Raw genomic sequence first — 22,196 nt, 5'->3', positions numbered from 1 at the left:
AAGGTCTTTTACCCCCCGAAATGGAGGAGTCCAAATCTAGAAGGTATAAATTTAAGATGAGAGGGGGAAAGATTTAAAAAGGAACCATGGGGCAACGTTTTCACGCAGAAGGTAGAGCGTGTATGGAATGAGTAGCCAGAGGTAGTGGTGGAGGTGGGTACAATTACAACATTTAAAAGGTTGAATAGTTCGGATTTAGAGGAATATGGAGCAAATGCTGGAACTTGGGACTGGGCCAGATTGGAACATCTGGTCGGCATGGATGAGTTGAACTGAAGTGTCTGTTTCTGTGCGGTGTGACTCTGAGTCTATAACTGCTATGACCGAAACGAGACCTTTTTACTGATAATCTTCCTGCTGGATTTTTTTAGTGCACCCAGTTTCAGTCGATTTCTGGTGGGGAAAATTGGCATATGTCCTGTATCCTGGAAATTCTGAAAAATAAAAATAAATAATTGTGAATGGTACAATCCACACCCCGTGATGTGAATGGTACAATCCTCCCCTCCCCTTTTCCTCCTCCACACCCCTCCACCTTCGAATGATGCAATCGTCCCCCTCTGAATGGTATAATCCTTTACTCCCCCACAGCCATTAAGGGTACAATCCTCCCAAGTCTCAATGGTACGATCCTTTCCACACACCCCGAAATGAATGGTACAATCCTCCCCCTGAGCTGGGATTCCCCAATCCCTTTCTGTTTCACATTTCCGAAGCCTTTCGCATTTTGAAAACAGTCTCTGTTTCTGGTCTTCCCACCAAAGTGCATAACCTCAGACTTTACCACATTGTATTCCATCTGCCCCTTCTCTGACCATTCTCCTGGCCTGTCCAAGCATTCTCAGCATGGACCCCCTTTGGAACTCCAAAGACCCCTTTATGCCAACTCTCTGCCTTCTGCCAGTCAGCCAATCCTCTATCCGTGCCAGTACCTTGCTCCTACACCAGGGACTCTGATCTTACTTAGCAGCCTCCTGCACGGCACCTTGTCAAAGGCCTTCTGGAAATCCAAATCGCTCACGTCCACTGGCTCTCCCTTTGTCTAACTTACTCATTACCTGCTCAAAGAATCCTAATAGATTTGTCAGACATGACCTCCTGTTGTCAAAGCCATGCAGACTCGGTCCTGTTTTAACATGCACCTCCACATACTTCCCACTTTCACCCTTCATAAAACCTGTTAAGTTTACCCATTTTTACCATAAATACGTTGTTGTGCTCTTTAAAATGAATTCAAGTTTAAAGATTTCATATTATGTATGCACACTACCTTTGCCCCTCATATTATTTTATCCTTCTGAAGAAGACCTTCAAAAGAGATTAGCACAAGGTATGAAACTGATTGTGACTGCATCAAGTAAAAGGAGTTAGTAATAATGAGAAAGGAGTGGCTAAATATCTAAACCTACCCATGCAACGGTCAAGAAGGCACAACTACGCCTTTTCTTCCTCAGGATGCTCAAGAAATTCGGCATGTCCATAATGACACTCACCAACATTTACAGATGCACCACAGAAAGCATTGAATCTGGGTGCATCACGTCCTGCTACGGCAACTGCTCTGCCCAGGACCGGAAGAAACTACAGATGGTGGTGTGCACAGCACAGTCCATCACGGAAGCCAACCTCGCACCCATGAAATCCATCTACACTTCTCGTTGTCGTGGAAAGGCTACCAACCTCAAAGACCCCTCCCACCCCGGGAATGATCTCCTGCACCATCTTCTGTCAGGCAGAAGATACAGAAGCTTGAACACATGTGCCAACAGGTTCAAGAATAGCTTCTTCCCTGCTATTATTAGACTGCTGAATGGAGCTCTCCAATTTGAAATCCAATGTTGACCTTGCTTCTGCGCACCTCTTGTGCAGCTGTAACCCTATATGCCTCACTCTGTCTAAGCGCAGTATGACCTGCATGTCCTTGGTTTGCTCGGATCTGACTGTACTGCTGATAAAACAAAACTTTTAACTCTACTTAGGTACATAGCACAGTACAGGCCCTTCAGCACTCGATGCAGTACCGGCCCTTTATCCTACTCTAAGATCAGACTGACCTACATACCATTTATTGTACTAACTTTCATGTACCTATCCAAGAGTCGATTAAATGTCCCTAATGTATCTGACTCTACTACCACTGTTGACAGTGCATTTCACACAGCCACCACTATCTGAGTAGAGAACCTACTCTGACATCTCCCCGAAACCTTCCTCCAATTACCTTAAAATTATGCCGGGAGTGTGGTGATGGAAAACCATAGCAGGTCAGACAGTAGCTAAGGAGCAGGAGAATTGACATTTTGGGCATAAGCCTTTCATCAGGAACGAGGCTTGTGGGCCGGGGGTGCTGAGAGATAAATGGGAAGAGGGTGGGGTAGGGGGACAAGGTCGCTGAGAATGCCATAGGTAGATGAAGGTAAGTGTAGGTGTGTGTGTGTGTGTGAGGTGGGGGTTGGGGTGGCAAGATGATAGTTCAAAGGGGGTTATGGTGCAGATAGATAGGAAAAAATGATGGACAGGTCAGAATGGGCAGCGACACGTTGGGGGCTTGAGACTGGGATAAAGTGGGGGAGGTGAGGAAACTATTGAAATCCACATTTGTCCTGTGGGGTTGCAGGGTTGCAAGGCAGAATATGAGGTGTTCCTCCTCCAGGCATCGGGTAGTAACGGTTTGGCAATGGATAGGTTGGAGAAGTGGGTGGAGCTGATAGATTGAAAAGTTGATGGACAGGTCAAGAGGGCGTGCTGTATTGAAGGCACGGGACTGGGATAAAGTGGAGGGGGCGCGGTGGAAAATGATGTCTGGCATTAGCAGTCCTCATTTTCTCCTCAAAATTATAGACATTTGTAAGGGGCATGGATAGGGTGAATACCCAAGGTCCAGTACTAAAGGGGCATAGGTTGAAGGTGAGTGGGGAAAGGGACCTGAGGGGCAACATTTTCACGCAGAGGGTGGTGCGTGTATGGAATGAACTGCCAGCAGAAGTGGTGGAGGCTGGTACAATTACAACATTTAAAAGGCACCTGGATGGGGATATGCATAGGAAGGGTACAGATGAACATAGGCCAAATGCTGGCAAATGGGCCACTAGATTCATTTAAGGTATGGACTGAAGGGTTTGTTTCAGGCTCTACAACTCTATAACTATGTCTACATAGTTGAAACCAATTTCACAAAATGAGGAATAGGTCATTCACCCCTCACAGCCTGTCCTGAGCTGTGGCCTAACTGCACATATTCCAGTGCAAGTTTCATAAAGATTTCAGCAGCTCTTTTAAAAAATTGAAATGCGTTTAGATTTCAATGATGTTTCTGAATATATCATTTTACCTATTCTCAATTTTAAAGATAAGAGTTTCGAGTGAACACAGCCCACACCTCCCAGTGCAGCCAGTAACCTTTACAATGTTGATGAAACGATGCAGTACCTGGACTCCTTAAACATTTACAATTTCTAATGATACTAGCTACTCATTCACTGCTCCATCTGATACACGACATTAGAAACTTAGTGCAAGAGGCTGGAAGAAATGAGCAGCTTTAAAACAAAAAACCATCTGGAGCTCAAAGCTTTCAATGAGAGTCTGAGTCCAGCAGTAAGTTCAGGTAATCTTTATTGTGACCCAACTTTGTTACAGCTTCAGATCCCCCCCCCCCAGCAAAATGATGTAGAAAAAGTAGCAGCTTTTTAAACAGCTCAAGGTCAAAGCGCACACACTCCCCCGCCCTCCCCTCCCCCCACCCCACCTCACTTTCTTTACTATCGGTCAGCACAGAGTTATCCCTTTGTAATTGGATCCTTGGTACAGCCTTAACCCGTGGGGCCGGGAACGGGAGCAGTGTGGAGTGAAACAGACTGCTGTGGGTCTGGAGTCACGTGTAGGCCAGACCAGGTAAAGGATGCAGCTGGGACGACTGAGTTAATCCTTTCCCACAACGGCAGTGCCCTTCCCTAAAAAGGGCGTGAATCAGATTGGGGTTTTCTCTCTCTCTCTCCCCCCCCCCCCAGAAAATGGTTTCATCGTTAGATTCTGACCGTATTCCAATTCAGCCATCTGCCGCGGTGGTATTCAAACCCAACAGATCCCAGAACTGGGTAAATAGTCCAGTCGATAACTGCACTCGGCAGTCGCTTTGTCAGTCCCCCTGCGATGGTACATGAAGTCGCTGGTGGCTCCGGAGGTGGGAGGAGCGGGCGAAAGCCTTCCCGCACTCAGTGCAGCTGAAGGGCCTCGCCGATGGGTCAGCAGGGAGGAGGAATCGCTGAAGGCCTTCCCGCACTCGGGACACCAGAAGGGCCTCTCCCCTGTATGGACTCGCCGGTGGGTCAGCAGGGAGGAGGAATAGCTGAAGGCCTTCCCACACTCGGAACATTTGAAGGGCTTTTCCCCCGTGTGGACCCGCTGGTGTCTCAGCAGGGAGTAGGAATAGCTGAAGGCCTTCCCACACTCGGGACAGCAGAAGGGCCTCTCCCCCGTGTGGACCTGCTGGTGGGCCAGCAAATTGGAGGAACGGCTGAAGGCCTTCCCGCACTCGGGGCAGCTGAAGGGGGTCTCCCCCATGTGGACCTGCTGGTGCCTCAGCAGGGTGGAGGAATCACTGAAGGCCTTCCCGCACTCGGGGCAGCTGAAGGGCCTCTCTCCCGTATGGATCCGCTGGTGCCTAAGCAGGGCAGAGACCTGGGTAAAGCCCTTCCCGCACTTGGGACAGGAAAACGGCCTCTCCCCGGTGTGGATGCGCCGATGAATCTCCAGGTCAGACGGAGTACGGAAGCCTTTCCCACAGTTACCACACTTCCACGGTTTCTACATGTCCGAAGCTTCAGCCACAAGTAAACGCATGTACTGCCCCTCACTGCTGTGAATTCCTCTTTCCAGGCTGTATAACAGTTTCAGGTTCCACACTCAGTGCGCAGCAACAGTAGGGTCTCTCATCCGGTCCCACTGATAATGAAAATGTACTGAAATAGGAACTAAAAAGCTTTGCTCCTTCTCACAGAATTGTAATAAAAAATCGTGGCTGCCCCAATTGATTGAGTGACTGTCAGATATTGACGTGAAAGTGAGGACCGCAGACGGGGGAGAGTCAGTGTTGAAAAGTGCGGCGCTGGAAAAGCACAGCAGGTCAGGCAGCATCAAGGAGCAGGAGAATCAACATTTCGGGCATAAGGCCTTCATCTGTTCATTTTGAAACTTCTGTCTTCGGATCTTCAAATACTCTGGAAAAACAGATTACAAAAGTCATCACTGTCAATGCAGGGTAGAAATTCAGAACAAGCTATGGAGCATTCTTTTCTTTTGTTATTCCACAAAATTGAAAGCAACATCCTTCTCTCTCTCTCTCTCTCTCTCTCTCTCTCTCTCCCCTCCTCTGTTCTCACTCCGCTCCAAGTTATTCTCCTGAAGGTGCTGATTCAGGATCAGAACAACAAAAACGTCAAGACTTACATATTGGATAACTCCACCTGAAAGTTAACATCTTTCACAACATTGGGATACTACTGAGAGTGAGGAGGTCTGATTTTGGGAAGCAAAACAAAATGTGTCAATTCAGGATGAATCGGGAATGCAGCTTGAGGAATAACCAGACACATCAAGGTATTAACACAGACACCAGAGAGAAACTGAACAGAAGAGATGTGGCAAACGTTAGTAGAAAGCCAGAGTCATTAAGATATACTGCACAGTCACAGACCTTTTGGTCCAATTCGACTATGCTGACCAGATATTGTAAATCAATTTAGTCCCATTTGCCAGCACTTGGCCCTTATCCCTTGGCCAATCCACCCTACCTTGCACATCCCTGGACACGACGTGTAAGTTAGCATGGCTAACCCACACAAACCTGCACCTCCTTGGGCACGATGGGTACTTTAACACGGCCAATCCACCCTCACCTGCACATCCCTGGGCACTATGCATAATTTAGCATAATCCACCCTAACCTGGGCAAAGTTAAAAATCACACAAACCCGGGTTATAGTCCAACAGGTTTATTTGGAAGGACCAGCGTTCGGAGCACTGCTCCTTCATCAGGTGGTTGTGGAGAATAAGACCATAAGGCACAGAATTTATGGAAAGACATTTGTGGCCTGCCACTGAAATGATATATCGAACAAATCTGGATTGTTAAGACTTTCATCTTTTAGAATGGATTGCAGGTATCATTAATATGTAAATCCCAGAACTTCCTGTAAGGCACCCTCGCAAGATAATATAAGGCTTTACAACAAAAGGTGGCATCTCAGCTCAGACAATGCATTAAAGGTATGAGGTCAGAGTTTGCCTGTATCTCAGTCTTGAGTCAGACTGGTTCTATTTCCAAAGCAGGAATTTATAAAATATTATCTGGATTGACTGCCTGCATGAACTGCCGAGTCTCATCCACCAACTGAAATGACTGGATAGGGAGGGCTTGATCCCCACAGTGCAATGAATTCCCACTTTCCATCAAAATCCCAAATATCCATGCTCACTCAGTTGCTCTCTCACAAATCAAATATTTCATTGTAACTTCTTCTGCTCACAGTAAGGGCAAAAAATCTTTGAAAGTTGCTCTGAAGTCCAGTCTTCACAACCACACTCCTGCTTTCACCGAAGACAATTAGTCATACAGCATGGAAACAGACCCTTTGGTCAAACTCGTCTGTGCCAAACAGATATCCAAAATTAATCTAGTCCCATTTGCCAGCATGTGGCTCTTATGGTTCTAAACCATTCCTATTCATGTACCCAGCCAGATGCATTTTAAAGATAATTGTACCAGCCTCACCACTTCCTCTGGCAGCTCGTTCCATACATCCACAACCCTCTGCGTGAAAAAGTTGCCCCTCAGGGCCCTTTTAAATCATTCCCCTCTCACCTCAAACATATGCCCTCTAGTTTTGGACTCTCCTACCTTGGGGAAAAGACCTTGGATATTCACCCTATCCATGCTCATTATAAACCTCTATATGGCTGCCCCTCAGCCTCCGATGCTCCAGGGTAGTTCAAACCCTCAAAGTCTAGCAACATCCTCGCAAATCTTTTCCGACCCCTCTAAAAGTTTCACAAGTTCTTTCCGAAAGCAGGGAGACCAGAACTGGACGCACTATTCCAAAAGTCACCTTACCAATGTACAGCCACAACATGATCTCCCAATGCCTATACACAATGCTCTAACCAATAAAGGAAAGCATACCAAACACATTCTTCACTATCCTGTCTACCTGCAACTCCACTTTCAAGGAGCTATGACCCTGCACTCCAAGGTCTCTTTGTTCTACAACACTCCCCTTCACTGTGCCAGTCCTGCCTGGATTGCTTGACCAAAATGCAAAACCTCATTTCTCTAAATTAAACTCCATCTGCCACTCCTTGGCCCATTGGACCATCTGATCAATTCTAATTTATAGTGAATTCTGCTTCCTCTCATTCTCTCGAAGCTGAAAATCTCCATCCCACACACTCTCCCTCCCTTCTCACTTTGTAGAACCTAATCCCTGCTGTATCTCATCCTGAAGGGTCTGGTTCATGCTGTTTAACAGGCCCACACTCAGGGGTGATCTAATTGAAACATTCAGAATACTGAACGGCCTGGACAGAGTGGACGTTGGGAAGATCTTTCCATTGGGAGGAGAGACTCGGGCTCGAGGCACAGTCTTAGAGTAAAGGGAAGACCCTTTACATTGGAGGTAAGGAGAAACGTCTTCAGCCAGAGAGTAATGAATCTATGGAATTAACTGCCACAGAAGGCTGTGGAGGCCAGGTCACTGAGGATATTTAAGATTGAGATAGATAGGTTCTTGAGTATCAAGGGGATCGAGGGTTACGGGGAAAAAGCAGGAGAATGTGGATAAGAAACTTAACAGCCACGATTGAATGATATGAGCAAACCCAATGGGCTGAATGGCCTAATTGCTGTTCCTATATCTGACGGTCTCTTGCTGTCCTGGACACAAACTGCATGAATCCAAGTACGATTCTGTTAATCCCTTTTTTAAGATTAGAATCAGTCTAACCGTTGTGGTACAGACAGCCTCACACAGGGAAACTCACACCTTCAATACGTTATCTGGGACAACATGACACCAATTGGGAATGTAACTTTTAAAAAAGGTTTTGCTATTTACATATGAAAGAACTAAAACCAACATGGTTATTCTAAAAGAGGAGAGACTTAACAATAATCAAGGTCTTTTTCAATATATAATTTCAGTTACATCCCACTGTAAACTTTTGCTATAAATTCAGTGTCTTACAATGGTATTCTTCACAACCACCCGATGAAGGAGCAGCAATCTGAAAGCTAGTGCTTCCAAATAAACCTGTTGGACCATAATCCTGTGTTTTTGATTTTTAACTTTGGACACAGAGCGTGAGAATTGGGAGCAGGAGTTGGTCATTTGGTCTTTGGAGCCTGAACCAGCATTGAACAGACCATAACTGGATATGAATCTTCCGACATCTTGGTGGATAGGCTGGGACTTTCTTCACTGGAGCACAGGAGGTTGAGAAGTGACCTTATAGAGGTTTATAAAATCATGAGAAGTATACATGAGGTGAATGGCAAGTGTCATTTCCCTCAGGTGGGGGTTTCAGGATTAGGCAGCAAATTTTGAAAGGAGAGAGGAGAAAGGTTTTGAAAAGACTTGAGGCAGCTTTTTTTTTTAAATACAGTAGTTCACGTGTGGAATGAATGTCCAGAGGAAGTGATGTTACTTTCAAAAGACATTTGGTTAATTACATGAATAGGAAAGGTTCGGAGGGATATGGGCCAAACACAGGTAGGTGGGACTAGATTAGTTTGTGAATATATTCAACGTGGTCTAGTTGGACTGAATGGTCTGTTTTTTTGCTGTATGACTCTGTAACTGTTCTGTACTTGTCTTAAAAACATTTTCTTGCTTTCTCCCATAAACATCCACTTTATTGTTGCTCAAAACTCAGATGAACTCAGCCTTGAATATATTCAATGACCCCTAACTGCAGGAAGACATCCACAATTCTGAACACAATTCCTCTTGTTAATATACCACTTGCTTTGCTGATTGCTTGCTGCACCTGTCTGACAACTGGCAGTGACTGGTGTAGAAAGACACTGAACCCCCTTTCTATATCCACATATCATTCCCTATTCCCTTGTGCCTGAAACATCGACTGTCCTGCCCCTCAGATGCTGTCTGACCTGCTGTGCTTTTCCAGTGCCACACTTACTGACTCTAATCACCAATATCTGCAGATCTCACGTTCTCCACATCTCAATATATCACCATTTAAATAATACACTTCCTTTCTGCTCTTTTTCACAACTTCACATTGTTGTACTCTTTTTCTCATGTTTTCCAATTGTGGTCTTCTCTACATTGGAGAGACTGAGCATAAACTTGGGAACGGTTTGCTGAGCATCGCAGGCAGGTCCACAGAGGTTGACTGGACCTCCCAGTCACTACCCACTTTAATTCCCCTTCCCCCTCCCTTTCTGAAAAGATTATCTTAGGCCTTCTCCATTACCACAATGAACCAAACAGCAAATTGGAGGAACAACACCTCATCTTCCGCCTGGGCAGCCTATAGCCTAGAGGACTCAATATAGAGTTCTCCAGTCTCAAATAACCTCACTTCCCATTCTCCCCCCCCCCAAACGACTCCCTTCTCAGTTCCTCCCCCTCATCACTCATGAACCAGATTTATTCCTCCCATTCACCAACCAGGTCAGACCTTTCACCTATCCCCAATTCACCACCCTGCCCCAAGGACACTCTTTATCTGCACCTATCCCCAATCCTGAAGAAGGGTTACACCTGAAACATCGACTTCTCCACCTCCTGATGCGACCTGGCTTCTTCTTCCAGCCTCCTGCATATCTATTTTGCCAATTGCGACACAGACGTGGAGCAACGTTTCTAGAGTCTGTCCACCCCAATTCACTGCCTTTCCTTTCAGTTGCTGCAAGTCAACAACTGAAGCCCTGAATGAAAAAAAAAGAAATGGAAAAGTTGGTGAGAGAAGAGAGTGCCGTACTCACAGATGTTGGACAGAGGAAGGAGATTGCAGTCTGGGGTGAAGCTCAATCTTCATTCAGAGAAACAGGAGCAGTAGCAGCAGCTTCAGAAACTCAGGGTCCAACTTCCGCATTCAGACAATGGGGTGGCTCTGATTGGCAGGAGGACTAGACTCTTTCCGGTCCTCCTGTACTTCCTATTGGTCAATCAAAAGAAGATCGCGCGCCTTTTTGTGCGGACTGCGATGATCAGACCCAGTGTTTTTGCTGACACCCGGCGAGCATGCGCATGGCTTGCTGACACCGGCAAACATGCGCTGTATGCTCTATCGGGATGCTGGTGTTCCTGACAGATTTTAAGTGTTCAAATGCCAATAGGAAAAAAAAGGGGTCGAGCCACAATATGTTTTCCCCGTGGTTCGACATTTTATTGCTTTTGCATTTTGTCTCGCTGCTCAACCTTTGTACGTCTTTTACCCTTGTTGAGAGAGTCTCCCCGTGAGCTGACTGTGGGCAGCGCTTTAACCAGTTACACAGACTGAAGAAACATTACACTATTCGCAGGAGGGAGTGACTGTACACGTTTCCTGAGTGTGATCACACTTTCAATTGTTCATCGGAAACACAGAGCCAAAAAGTCACCAGAACTGCGGAGAAGTTGTGGAAATGTGGGGACTGAGGGAAGGGATTCCATTCCCTGTGGGCACTGGAGATTCATCAGCTCAGTCGCAGTACGGAGAGGCCGTTCTTCAAAAAATTATTACAACATTATTTCCCATTGACAAAAACACATTCACGCTGCCTGATTACCTTGAACTTATACAAGTGCCCTGTCATAATATCTTTGATAATAGCTTTGAACATTTTCCCCATTACATATGTTAAGTTAAATGGTCTGCAGTTTCCTGTTCTCGGTCTCCCTTTTTGAAGAAAGGATTTTTCCAATCTAAAGAAACCATCCCTGAAACTAATGAGGTTTGGAAAATTAAAACCAATACATTAACTATTACGGGGAGAATGCGGGTAAGTAGAGTTGAAATGCCCATCAGCCATGATTGAATGGCAGAGTGGACTCGATGGGCCGAATGGCCTTACTTCCACTCCAATGTCTTATGGTTTTATTTCACTCGCTAATTTCTCTTTAAGAGTCCAGGATGAATTCCTTCAAATACCCGGGACTTATCAGCTCGTAGTTCCAACAGTTTACTCAGTTCTAGTTCCTTAGTGATTGTAATTTTCTTCAGTTCCTCCCTCCCTTTCAATTCCTGATTTACAGCTAGTTCCAGGGTGTTACTTGTATCCTCTCTAGTGAAGAGAAAGTGAGGACTGCAGATGCAGAGGCCTCATTCCTGAAGAAGGGCTTATGCCCGAAAGTTCGATTCTCCTATTCCTTGGATGCTGCCTGACGTGCTGCGCTTTTCCAGCAACACATTTTCAGCTCCTCTCCAGTGAAGTCAGATTCAAACTCTTTTCAATTCATCTGCCATCTCTTTATCCTCCGTTACTGAATCCCCAGACTCATTTTCTGCAGAACCAACACTTATTTTGTTAACTTTTTTTAAGAAAAGCTGACAAAACTTTCCAACCTGTTTTTATAATTTTTTTAGCTAACTTTCTAACCCTAATTGCCGTGCTACTGCCTGCATTATTTCTGATATTTTGCCACAGCTCTCAACTCTAGCATCAACTTGTCTGCGTATTCTATTGAACTGACCTTGATTAAGTGTTGCAAAACACACAAGGGCAAATCTTTCCTCTCCAGAACGTCTTAGTACTTAACATGATAAAATTCACTTTGAAATATTGTTCATCCAAATTTTACCAAGCACATACTACAGATTCAACATCCCACAATGACACCCAGTTTTGTTATGATCTTTAATTCTGAAGAGAAATTTGAATACCCAATGATTAACTGGAAGAACTCTTCATTAAGTTTTCACATTTTTAAACAAATAAAAATTACCAATTAACTGGAGTAACTTAGCAGAATGGGATGTATGGCCTTAAATTGTAAATCTAGTTTTCTTTACATCCCTGCAAGAGTTCCCACAAATCTTTACAAGAGTCTTGATAGTTCATTCACTTTCTGGGAATAGTCGAAGGGATGCAACATCTCTCTAGGATTTACTTGAATCCTTCAAGTATTCCTGATAATTGTATGTGGGAAAAGATCTGCCACCCTGGCAATCCACAATAGGCTCACAAAAGCAAAATTGACCAAAATTGACCACAAAACACCCAGAATGTCTTAGCAGGGACCAAGCAGGCTGACAAGTGAAACTAGACAGCACTTGCAGACAAGGGAATACCTGTACACTAACAATGACAGAGTACCACAGCTATCCAAAGCCCTGAGGGCAGTTTCACAACCCAGCAATACCAAAGCCACACAAAGGACAAATCAGACAGAGAGGCACCAGCAAGAGCATTGCTCCCAGGACAGGACAATGGAAGCACCTCACCGCTTCAGAGGAGACATTAGCACCTATCTGCGAAGAGTAATGGAAGCTCCTGATCCATCGATACTGTCAGAATGTTGCTTTGTGTAGAGAATTAGGACATTCCTCTGGTAACTGTTTTTCGATTAGCATCATTGTAACTAGATTACTCCATTTCCAGCAACAACATTTCACTGCCACTCAGAGAATTGGCTCTGAGGTTGCTTTACTATCCAAAGCCATCCTGTCCCGACAACGTGCCCCTGCCCTGAACCCCACCACCCTGCTCCCACTCACTCTGACCACCATTACAGATGACCACGACTGTTTAGACCTTGTCCAGCAGGTCGTTGTCCCATGCCCTGACCTCTCTGAAACACCTCTAGACAACTCTGACCACATACTCGATACAGATGGCTCATCCTTCAGGCCCTCAGACCACTGCACACTGGCAGGATATGCCCTCTGCACTTCTTTCACAGTTCTAGAGTCAGCTGCGCTGCCAAATGGCACATCTGCACAAGCTGCAGAGCTGTTTGTACTTACTAGGGCTTGTGTCATTGCTAAAGGACACACAGCAAACATTTATCCTGACTCCAGATATGCCTTTGGAGTCATCCACAATTTTGCCACATTCTGGAAACAGAGAGGCTTCATCACGTCAGCAGGGAGGCCACTATAACATGCTATGCTGATTTCTAATCTCCTGGAAGCAGCCCTGTTACCCTCAGTCCTAGCAATTATCAAATGCCGCGCCCATACCTCAGCCACTGACCCGGTCGCCCTCAGGAATGCCTCAGCTGACACAGCAGCCTGGAAGTCGCACTGCACCCCACCATCTACATCCTGCAGGCTCCCAGAATAGCGAAGGTCCCAGTATTCACTGACCCCATGGAGGCTGTGCAAGCTACTCAAGAAACTGCAGGAAAAGGACAGTTGGGCCTGCATTGGGGCCACACAATCTCCTTCCCTCAACCTGCTAATACACCCTGATGGCCACATCATTTGCCCAAGTGCCCACCTACACACACTGGCCCTAGCAGCCCACAGCATTGGCCATACAGGCAAGAGGGGCATGATACACACTGTAACGCAGTCCTGGTATGCACCAGGATTTACTGCCGCTGCCCCAGTCCTGCTGTCACAGTGCCTCATCTGCCTGCAGAACAATGCAGGGAAGCCAGTTGTCAAGTACCTGCCAGTTCCTGAGGGGCCTTTCAGCCTCTTACAGATTGACTTCACACACATGCCCCAAAAACTGGGTTACAAGTACATCCTGGTCATCAACGACATGTTCTCGAAATGGGTGGAAGCATTTCCCACAAGAAAGGATGATGCATGTATGGTAGTAAAATGCCTCCTAAAGGATGTCATCCCCAGATTTGGAGTTCCCAGCAGCATAGAGACGGAGAGGGGGACTCACTCACGGCTTGGCTTGTGACCAGCATTAGCGAGGCACTAGGGATACCACGGCGACACCCCATCCCCAACCAACCCCAGTCGTCAGGCATGGTCGAGCGGATGAATGGCATCCTGAAGACCACACTGAATAAAACCACCCAGAAAACAGGACTGACCTGGTCAGACACCTTGCCACTTGCCCTCTATGCTACACATGCGCAGCCAAACTGAACAGCTGTGCTCACCCCTTTTCAAGTACTAATGGGGCAGCCTATGCCCACTGCCACCAGATCCCTGACACTCACCACAGACACAGCCCTGCTTCTGACACAAGAGGCCCCACTAGAGTATGTCCAGGCCCTTAGCAGGAGCATTAGTGCTCACACAACCAGGTCAGGGCTGCATTGCCCACACCCCAATCATTACACTTTCATCTGTTCTGACCTGGGGACTATGTCATGATAAAATCACTAGGAAAAGATTCTCTCTCCCCTCGGTGGAAAGGTCCGTACCGGATCCTGATGACAACCCGGACTGCTGTGAAACCGGAAGGATGGCCCGAATGGACACATACCACCCGCTGCAAGAGGGCTCCACAACCTCTGAACAGGGACCACACAGAGGAAGGCACCACTCCGAACACCGAGGATGAATCTAGCTGCTCGCGGCAGCCATCACCATCTGATCTGTCTGACCATCACACTGTGGCTTGCTGGTAAACAGTGCCAAGGGGCAGCACATTTCATAACCCACTGTGATTTGCAGGCCAACACCTTCCTCAAAATGGCCCATGGGTATGCCCAGCGATTTAATCAGACCCGCTGCTGGGTCTGCACTAGGTCCCTGTCCACTCTCACGGAGGGTATTTCCTTAGCCTCAATCCCCTTAAATATCTCTGACATGGCGGAATGGTGCCTGGAACCAGACAGGTCCCCTGAAGTTACCACACTCAAAATACCACCAGCAATGACCAAATATGGGGACAACAGCCCAGCCCGCTGGAGGTCTGCGGGTTACCACCTGGAAAAATATAAAGGGTGCTTTTACCCGGCCTACAACCTCTCCCATGAGCCCCCAGCCCTGACTATTGCTGACACTAACACACACTGGCCACCTGCAGGATCCATCTGTTTGAAACACACACAGCCATCTGGATGGGAGGTTGACTGGAGCCGGTGCACTGACTCCCTGCTCCTAACTCCCGCAGCACGCCGATCCACTGCAGAAGGCAGCATTTTAAACTGATAGGTCCTCAACAGGATCACCCAGAATACCACCTTCCTCACCAGCTGGACAGGAACCCAGACACTCCATCTCCAGACCGACAATGGCACCTATTTTATCAGTGGCCACAAAGCCTACCCCTGGCTGCTGTTGTCCTGAACTGGGAGCCTACAATGTTGGGAATGCAGTACCATTAATTTATCACTCCCAGTCCCCTCCCTTTCCAAAGCCCATGCCAGGGAGCAGATGAGCCCTCGCTGCCATTGAAGCAGCTCTCTACCTGATGTCACCCCACTCTGCAACCTTACAGTTACAGATAGAAGCCCACAAACTCGCTGTCACAGTACAGGAGGTGGCAAACTTCACAGCAGACCCATTCGCCCAGCTGAATGTGGAGGCTGTTGCCATCTGTACTGTGAGTCTGCAGAACAGGATGGCCCTGGACTACCTACTCGCTGTGAAAGAGGGCACGCGCACAGCCTGACTGCAGGGACTGATAGCCCTCATCGCTATCATTGCCAGGCTTAGAGCGCTAGCCATGGCTATCCGACTGTGCTGTTCATGCCTATGTACAATTCTGTTACCCTCTGTCCCCCTCACAACTCAGCTAGCACAGATCCACTGGGAGAACATCCCTGTCCCTAAAATAGCCTCCCCTGGACCAGACTTGGATACTGAGAGCTACCTGTCTGATACTGAGATCCCCACCCAACAACCCCCCTGGCTCCGGCTACATTGCCCCTTCTCGTCCCTCCCCTAAGCAGAACACAAAAACGGTGGGGGGGGGGGGGGGGGGGGGGGGGGGGGAGTTGTGGAAAAAGATCTGCCACTCTGCCAACCCACAATAGGCCCACAAAAGCAAAATTGGCCAAACTGTACCTAAAACACCCAGAATGCCCATGCAGGCTCGCAAGCCAAACCAGACAGCACACACGGACAAAAGAATACACTTCAACCTCACTAACAATGACAGAGTACCAGGTATCTCAAAGCCCCAAGGACAGTTTCACAACCCAACAATATCAAAGCCACACAAAGAGCAGGTCAGACAGAGAGGCACCAGCAAGGACTTGCTTCCAGAACAAGAAATGGAAGCACCTCACCACTTCAGAGGAGAAGTTAACACCTACCTGTGAAGAGGAATGGAACCATCGATAGTCAGGATGTTACACTGTGTGAAGGAACAGGACATTCATCCGATAACTGTTTTCCAATTAGCATCCTTGTAACTAGATTACTCCATTTCCAGAAACATTGTATATTCCCCATTTCTTAATCAGCCTTATTGTACAGCATTATTATAAAAACTGGTCTTATCCTCAGCTCTTAGAAGAGAAATTCTGATCTACCTGTACAGACTGTCAGTTCTGTGTCAGTCTAGTCAGTTTCTCTTTCAGTGACATTGCTTGTAATAAAGTGTTTGTCAATTTCACTTTGAACCGCGCTTTGTGATCTCTAACTTATTGGGCAAATTTCTCCGACATGCTATGACAGGGCGACCAGAACTGTACTCAGTACTCTGAAAGTGGTCATACCAACATGATGTTCCAACTCCTATACAAAACGCTGTGAACAATGAAGGCAATTGTACTGAACGCCTCTTAACCACCCTGTCTACCAATGATGCAACTTTCATAGAACAATGTACCTGAAACCCACCATGTCTCTGTTCTACAACGCAACCAATGGCCCTATCATTAACTATACAAATCCTGCCCTTCCTTGTTTTAGCAAAATGCAACCCCTCGCTTTTATCCATACCTCTCTCATACACATGCTCTCTCTGAGACACTCACACCCTCTCACAGGCTTCTCCTCCATCACACTCACGCTTCAAGCATGCACACACGCAAACAGACACACGCGCTCTCATGCACACACACTCTCTCATGCACACACAGGTCTATGGGGTGAATTTGCATTTGCAGATATATTCAATTTTGATCAAAAAGCACACAATCTGCAGGCAGTTGATACATGTAATATTTATAAATTCCTACTTTGGAAATAGAACCAGTCTGATTCAAGATTGGGATACAGGCAGACTCAAACCTCACACTTTTCATTATTGTCTGAACTGAGATGAAACCTATTTATATAAAACCTTAAGTCATCTCGAGAATCTGACTTCAAAGACTTTCTGAGATTTACACATTAATGAACTAAAACTTGCAACCTATTCTAAAAGACAAAAGACTTCACAACAATCTAGGTTTGTTCAATATATTCGATCAGTTGCACGATACTGTGATCTTTTGCTATAAATTCTGTCTTATGATTCTGCTCCACAGCTTCCTGATGAAGGAGCAGCGCTCTGAAAGCTAGTGGTTCCAAATAAACCACTATAACCTGATGTGTGATTTTTTAACTTGATCCAACCCAGTCCATCTCTGGCTCCTCCACATCATTTCTCATGAAGGCAGCCCACCCCTCCCGGTGCTGCCAGTAAACTTTACAATGTTAATGAAACGATGCAATACCTGTACTCCTTAAAAATTTACAATTTCTAATGATACTAGCTACTCATTCACTGCTCCATCTGATACACGACATTAGAAACTTAGTGCAGGAGGCTGGAAGAGAGGAGCAGCTTTAAAACAAAAAACCATCTGGAGCTCAAAGCTTTCAATGAGAGTCTGAGCCCAGCAGTAAGTTCAGGTAATCTTTATCAAGACCCAACTTTGTTACAGCTTCAGATTCCCCCAGCAAAAAGGTGTAGAAAAAGTAGCTTATTTTTTTAAAAACAGCTCAAGGTCAAAGAGTACACAGTCTCCCCACCCCCCACTTTCTTTACTATTAGTCAGCACCAAGTTATCCCTTTGTAATTGGATCCTTGGTACAGCCTTAACCCGGAGGAAGTATTGCCTCACTCAGCAATTTCAACCCAGACCCTGTATCCAAGTGAGTTTCTCCCTGTTCATTTCTGCAGATGGGGGAGTCAACCACACTGCTCTAGGTCTGGAGTCACATTTAGGCCACCCGGGAAAAGGAAGCAGCTGGGACAACTGAGTGAATCCTTTCCTGCAAAGGCAGTTTCCTTTCCTAAAAAAGGGCATGAGTGAATCAGATGGCGGATCTCACGCCCCCGCCCCCAAAAATGGTTTCAGCGTTAGATTCCGAACTCCAGACTTCTGACCGAATTCCAATTCCGCCATCTGCCACAACGGGATTCAAACCCAGGGGTCCAGTCGATAATGGGACTCTGCCATTGCTCCTTCAATCCCCCTGCCATGGCACGTGAACTCGCTGGTGCCTCTGCAGGTGGGAAGAGCGGGTGAATCCCTTCCCACACAGAGAGGTGAATGGCCACTCCCCACTGTGGACCCGCTGGTGGGCCAGCAGGGTGGAGGCCAGTGTGCAAAGCCCTTCCCACACTCAGGGCAGCTGAAGAGTCTCTCCCCAGTGTGGACCCGCTGGTGCTTCAGTCTGTCGGATGAATTGCTGAAGGCTTTCCCGCACTCGGGGCAGGTGAAGGGCCTCTCCCCGGTGTGGACCCGCCGGTGGGTCAGCAAGGTGGAGGCATGGGTAAAGCCCTTCCCGCGTTTGGGGCAGCTGAAGGGCTTCTCTCCAGTGTGGACCCGCTGGTGCTTCAGTCTGTCGGAGGAATTGCTGAAGGCCTTCCCGCACTCGGGGCAGCTGAAGGGCCTCTCCCCCGTGTGGACCCGCTGGTGCCTCAGCATGGCGGAGGAATTGCTAAATACCTTCCCACACTCAGGGCAGCTGAAGGGCCTCTCTCCCGTGTGGCCCCGCTGATGCCTCAGCAGGGCTGAGGAATTGCTGAAGGCCTTCCTGCACTTGGTGCAAAGGAACGGCCTCTCCCTGGTGTGGACCTGCCGGTGGGTCAGCAGACTGGAGGCCTGGGTAAAGCCCTTCCTGCATTTGGGGCAGCTGAAGGGCCTCTCCCCCATGTGGACTCGTTGGTGCTTCAGCAGGTCAGAGGAATTGCTGAAGGCCTTACCGCACTCTGTGCAGGGTAACGGCCTCTCCCCGGTGTGAGTGCGCCGATGATTCTCCAGGGCAGACGGGAAATGGAAACTTTTCCCACAGTCACCACACTTACATGGTTTCTCTACGGAGCGGGATCGCTCAGGTTTTTCCATGGCCAAAACTACCCACAAAAATGTGTAGAGCCCCTCCCTGCCGTGAATTCCTCTTTCCAGGCTGTATAACTATTTCTGGCTCCACACTCAGTGCACTGCAACAGTACGGTCTCTCATCCAGTCCCACTGATTCTGAAAACATACAGAAACAGGAACCAAAAAGCTTTGCTCCTTCTCACAGAATCACAGTCGAAAATTGTTGCGTTCCCAATGGATTGAGTGACTGTCAGACATTGACATCAAAGTGAGGACTGCAGACACTGGACACTCAGTGTCGAAAAGTGCGGCGCTGGAAAAGCGCAGCAGGTCAGGCAGCATCCAAGGAGCAGGAGAGTCGATGTTTCAAGCATAAGCCCTTCATCTGTTGATTTTGAAACTTCCAAATTCAGATCTTCAAATAATCTGTAAAAAGAGATTACAAAAATCATCACTGTCAGTGCAGGGTAGAAATTCAGAACAAGCAACTCTACTTTCTGCAGAACGTTCTTTTCTTTTGTTACTCCACAAAATTGAAAGCATCATCCCACTCTCTCTCTTCTCTCCCCCTCTGTTCTCACTCTGTGCTAATTCCCCTGAATGATTCAGAATCTTCCAGGGGCAGAAAAGCAAAAATGTCAAAACTGACATCTCTCTGAATTTTGGATAACTCCACCTGAAAGTTAATATCTTTCCCAACATTGGAATACTGCTGAGACTGAACAGGTCCGATTTTGGGAAACAAATACTGTGTCAATTCAGGGTGAACCTGCAATGCAGCTTCTTGACGAACAATGAGACACGAAATGGTTAACATCCCCAGGAAGGGAGAGAAAAGGAGACATCAAGGTATTAACACCAACACTGACACCAGAGAGAAAGTTAACATGCCGATCAGGTATCCAGAAACAATCTAGGCCTGTTTGCCAGCACTTGGCCCATTTTCCTTTCACCCCTTCCTGTTCATATACCCATCCAGATACCTTTTAAATGTTGTGATTGCACCAGCCTCCACCATTTCCTCTGGCAGCTCATTCCTTACACACACCGCCCTCTGAATGAAAAAGTTGCCCCTTACTTCCCTTTTAAACCTTCCCTTCCCCACCCCACCTGCCCACCCTGAACCTATTACCCTTACATTCTGGAGTATCCCATCTCAAGGAAAAGACCTTGACTATTTACCCCATCCATGCCTCTCATGATTTTATCAACTTCAGCCTCCAGCGCGCAAGGGGAAACAGCCTCAGTCTGCTTGGCCTTTCCCTATCACTCAAACCCTCCAACCCTGGCAACATCCTTGTAAATCTTTTCTGAACCCTTTCAAGTTTCACAACATCCTTCTGATAGGAGGGAGACCAGAACTGTACACAACCTTCCAAAAGTGGCTATGGTTCTGCTGAACAATGGCAATTTAATTCCAAAATATTAATTTCTTCATGAGAAGGGAATAATTGGCAATGTAGCTGTAAGAGGCCTCTTGCGGAAGAGTGAAGAACTGAGTGAGTGAACTTTCCATTAAAATGGAGAGGAACAGAGGTGATTCTGTGACTGGGAACTTAAATCTAAAGCACGGAAATTACAATGGCAGAGGCACAAACTTGCCACAACAAATGAGGGAACATTATTGAAAGAAATGACAAACATTTAAAGAGCACCTGGAGGAACTGCAACAGTTGTCCATTCCTGTCTGAAAAAATAAAACACAGAAGGTGACACAGCCACGGCTAACAAGGGACATGATGGATAGGACTAGATCCAAAGGAGTGGCTCTCAAATTGGCTAAAAATAAAGTAGCAGATCTGAAGACTGGGAGCAGTTCAGGTTTCAACAAAAGGATTGGTCAAAAGGGGAAAATGGGGAATGTGAAGAGGAAAAAAATTAGAGAAAACAATAACAATAAGAACAGGCAAAGTTCTCATGTGGAACAAAGAGATGGCAGACCAATTAACCACATATGTTGCTTCTATCATCACAAAGCACAGGTAACATTCCATGCTAGGGTTGAGGGATTTGAGCTATAGGGAGAAGTTAAACATATAGGCGGTTTTCCATGGAGAGTCGGACGCTGAGGGGTGACCTTATAAAGATTTATAAAATGATGAGGTGCACGGATAGAATAAATAGACAAAGTCTTCTCCCTGGGGTGGGGTAGTTGATAACTCTAGAACATAGGTTTAGGGTGAGAGGGGAAAGATTTAAAGGAGATGTAAGCGGCGACTTTTTCATGCAGAGAGTGGTAAGTGTATGGAATGAGCTGATGGAGGAAGTGGAGGAGGCTAGTACAATTGCAACATTTAAAACGCATGTGGATGGGTATATGAATAGGAAGGGTTCGGAGGGATATGGGCTGGGTGCTGGCTCAAGTTATCCCTCCTCCTGCATTGAATTTCAAATCCATCTTCATCACGTATTTCCTCCACTCCTGGCGTTCTCTTTTCTCCTGTCTACAAACTGAAAATAACTTCAACACATCAATGCTCTCCTGGTCACTGCGATCTTGGAAGTACCCAGTTTCTGTTCCAGCGCCACAAATGATCAGATTCATTCACCTCAAATTCACAGTCCGCCTTCGTGTCATTCTAGATCTCTCTCTCTCCCTCCCACTCCCTTTTCCTGTTTTAAGGCCACACAGACAAAGCTCAGGGCCAGGTCTCTCAGAGTGAAATGAGGAAATTCTACTTGAATGACACCAACTGTCACTTCTCTCCCGGAAATGACAGCTGATGGTGCCCTCACCAAGATGGCCGCCCGCGCTCCCCGCCCCAAGTCAACATGCGCCTTATCCTTACAAAGATGGCGCCCTGTTACCCGGGCAACACGAGAGCTCCTTCGGTGGTGAAGTGGGCCTGGGGAGGTTTTATTCACGGCCTGAGGCCTCCCCCTAGGAGTTTATAACCTCACCAGTCTCCCTCCTCCCGCGGGTCCCAATCCTACCCTGTCTCACTGTCTCCTCTCCCCGGGGGCAGGAGCCAGGTCTTGGTGCTCGGGCCTGGCGACCTCCCCGGGATGTTCCTGAAACCTGGTCCTGTTCTGAAGGAGGATCCCCGGACCCGAAACACCTCCTCACATTCC

General features: G+C 47.0%; 1 protein-coding gene and 1 pseudogene across 2 annotated transcripts in view; both read right to left on the bottom strand.

Annotated features, from left to right (window-relative positions):
* Positions 1–3,800: 3,800 nt before the first annotated feature.
* LOC148143955 (uncharacterized) overlaps positions 3,801–22,196 on the bottom strand; it is a 190,299-nt gene continuing 171,903 nt past the window's right edge. Inside the window, 1 exon segment of the mRNA XM_087975287.1 lies at positions 3,801–4,722. Within this exon segment, the coding sequence (XP_087831413.1) occupies positions 4,072–4,722 (651 nt within the window). The 3' untranslated portion in view covers positions 3,801–4,071.
* LOC148143958 (uncharacterized) lies at positions 17,687–22,137 on the bottom strand (annotated as a pseudogene). Its single transcript, XR_015751356.1, has 2 exons — positions 22,059–22,137; positions 17,687–19,550 (listed from the first exon to the last, which is right to left on the bottom strand). The product of XR_015751356.1 is annotated as an uncharacterized LOC148143958 (transcript).

This window comes from Chiloscyllium plagiosum, unplaced genomic scaffold (genome assembly GCF_037043375.1).
Source record: "Chiloscyllium plagiosum isolate Xiang-an unplaced genomic scaffold, Cpla_swu_hap1 HiC_scaffold_27, whole genome shotgun sequence".
NCBI classification, from domain to species: Eukaryota; Metazoa; Chordata; class Chondrichthyes; order Orectolobiformes; family Hemiscylliidae; genus Chiloscyllium; species Chiloscyllium plagiosum.
The sequence above is the reverse complement of the archived record's forward strand: the minus strand, read 5'-3'. Positions and strand labels throughout refer to the sequence as shown.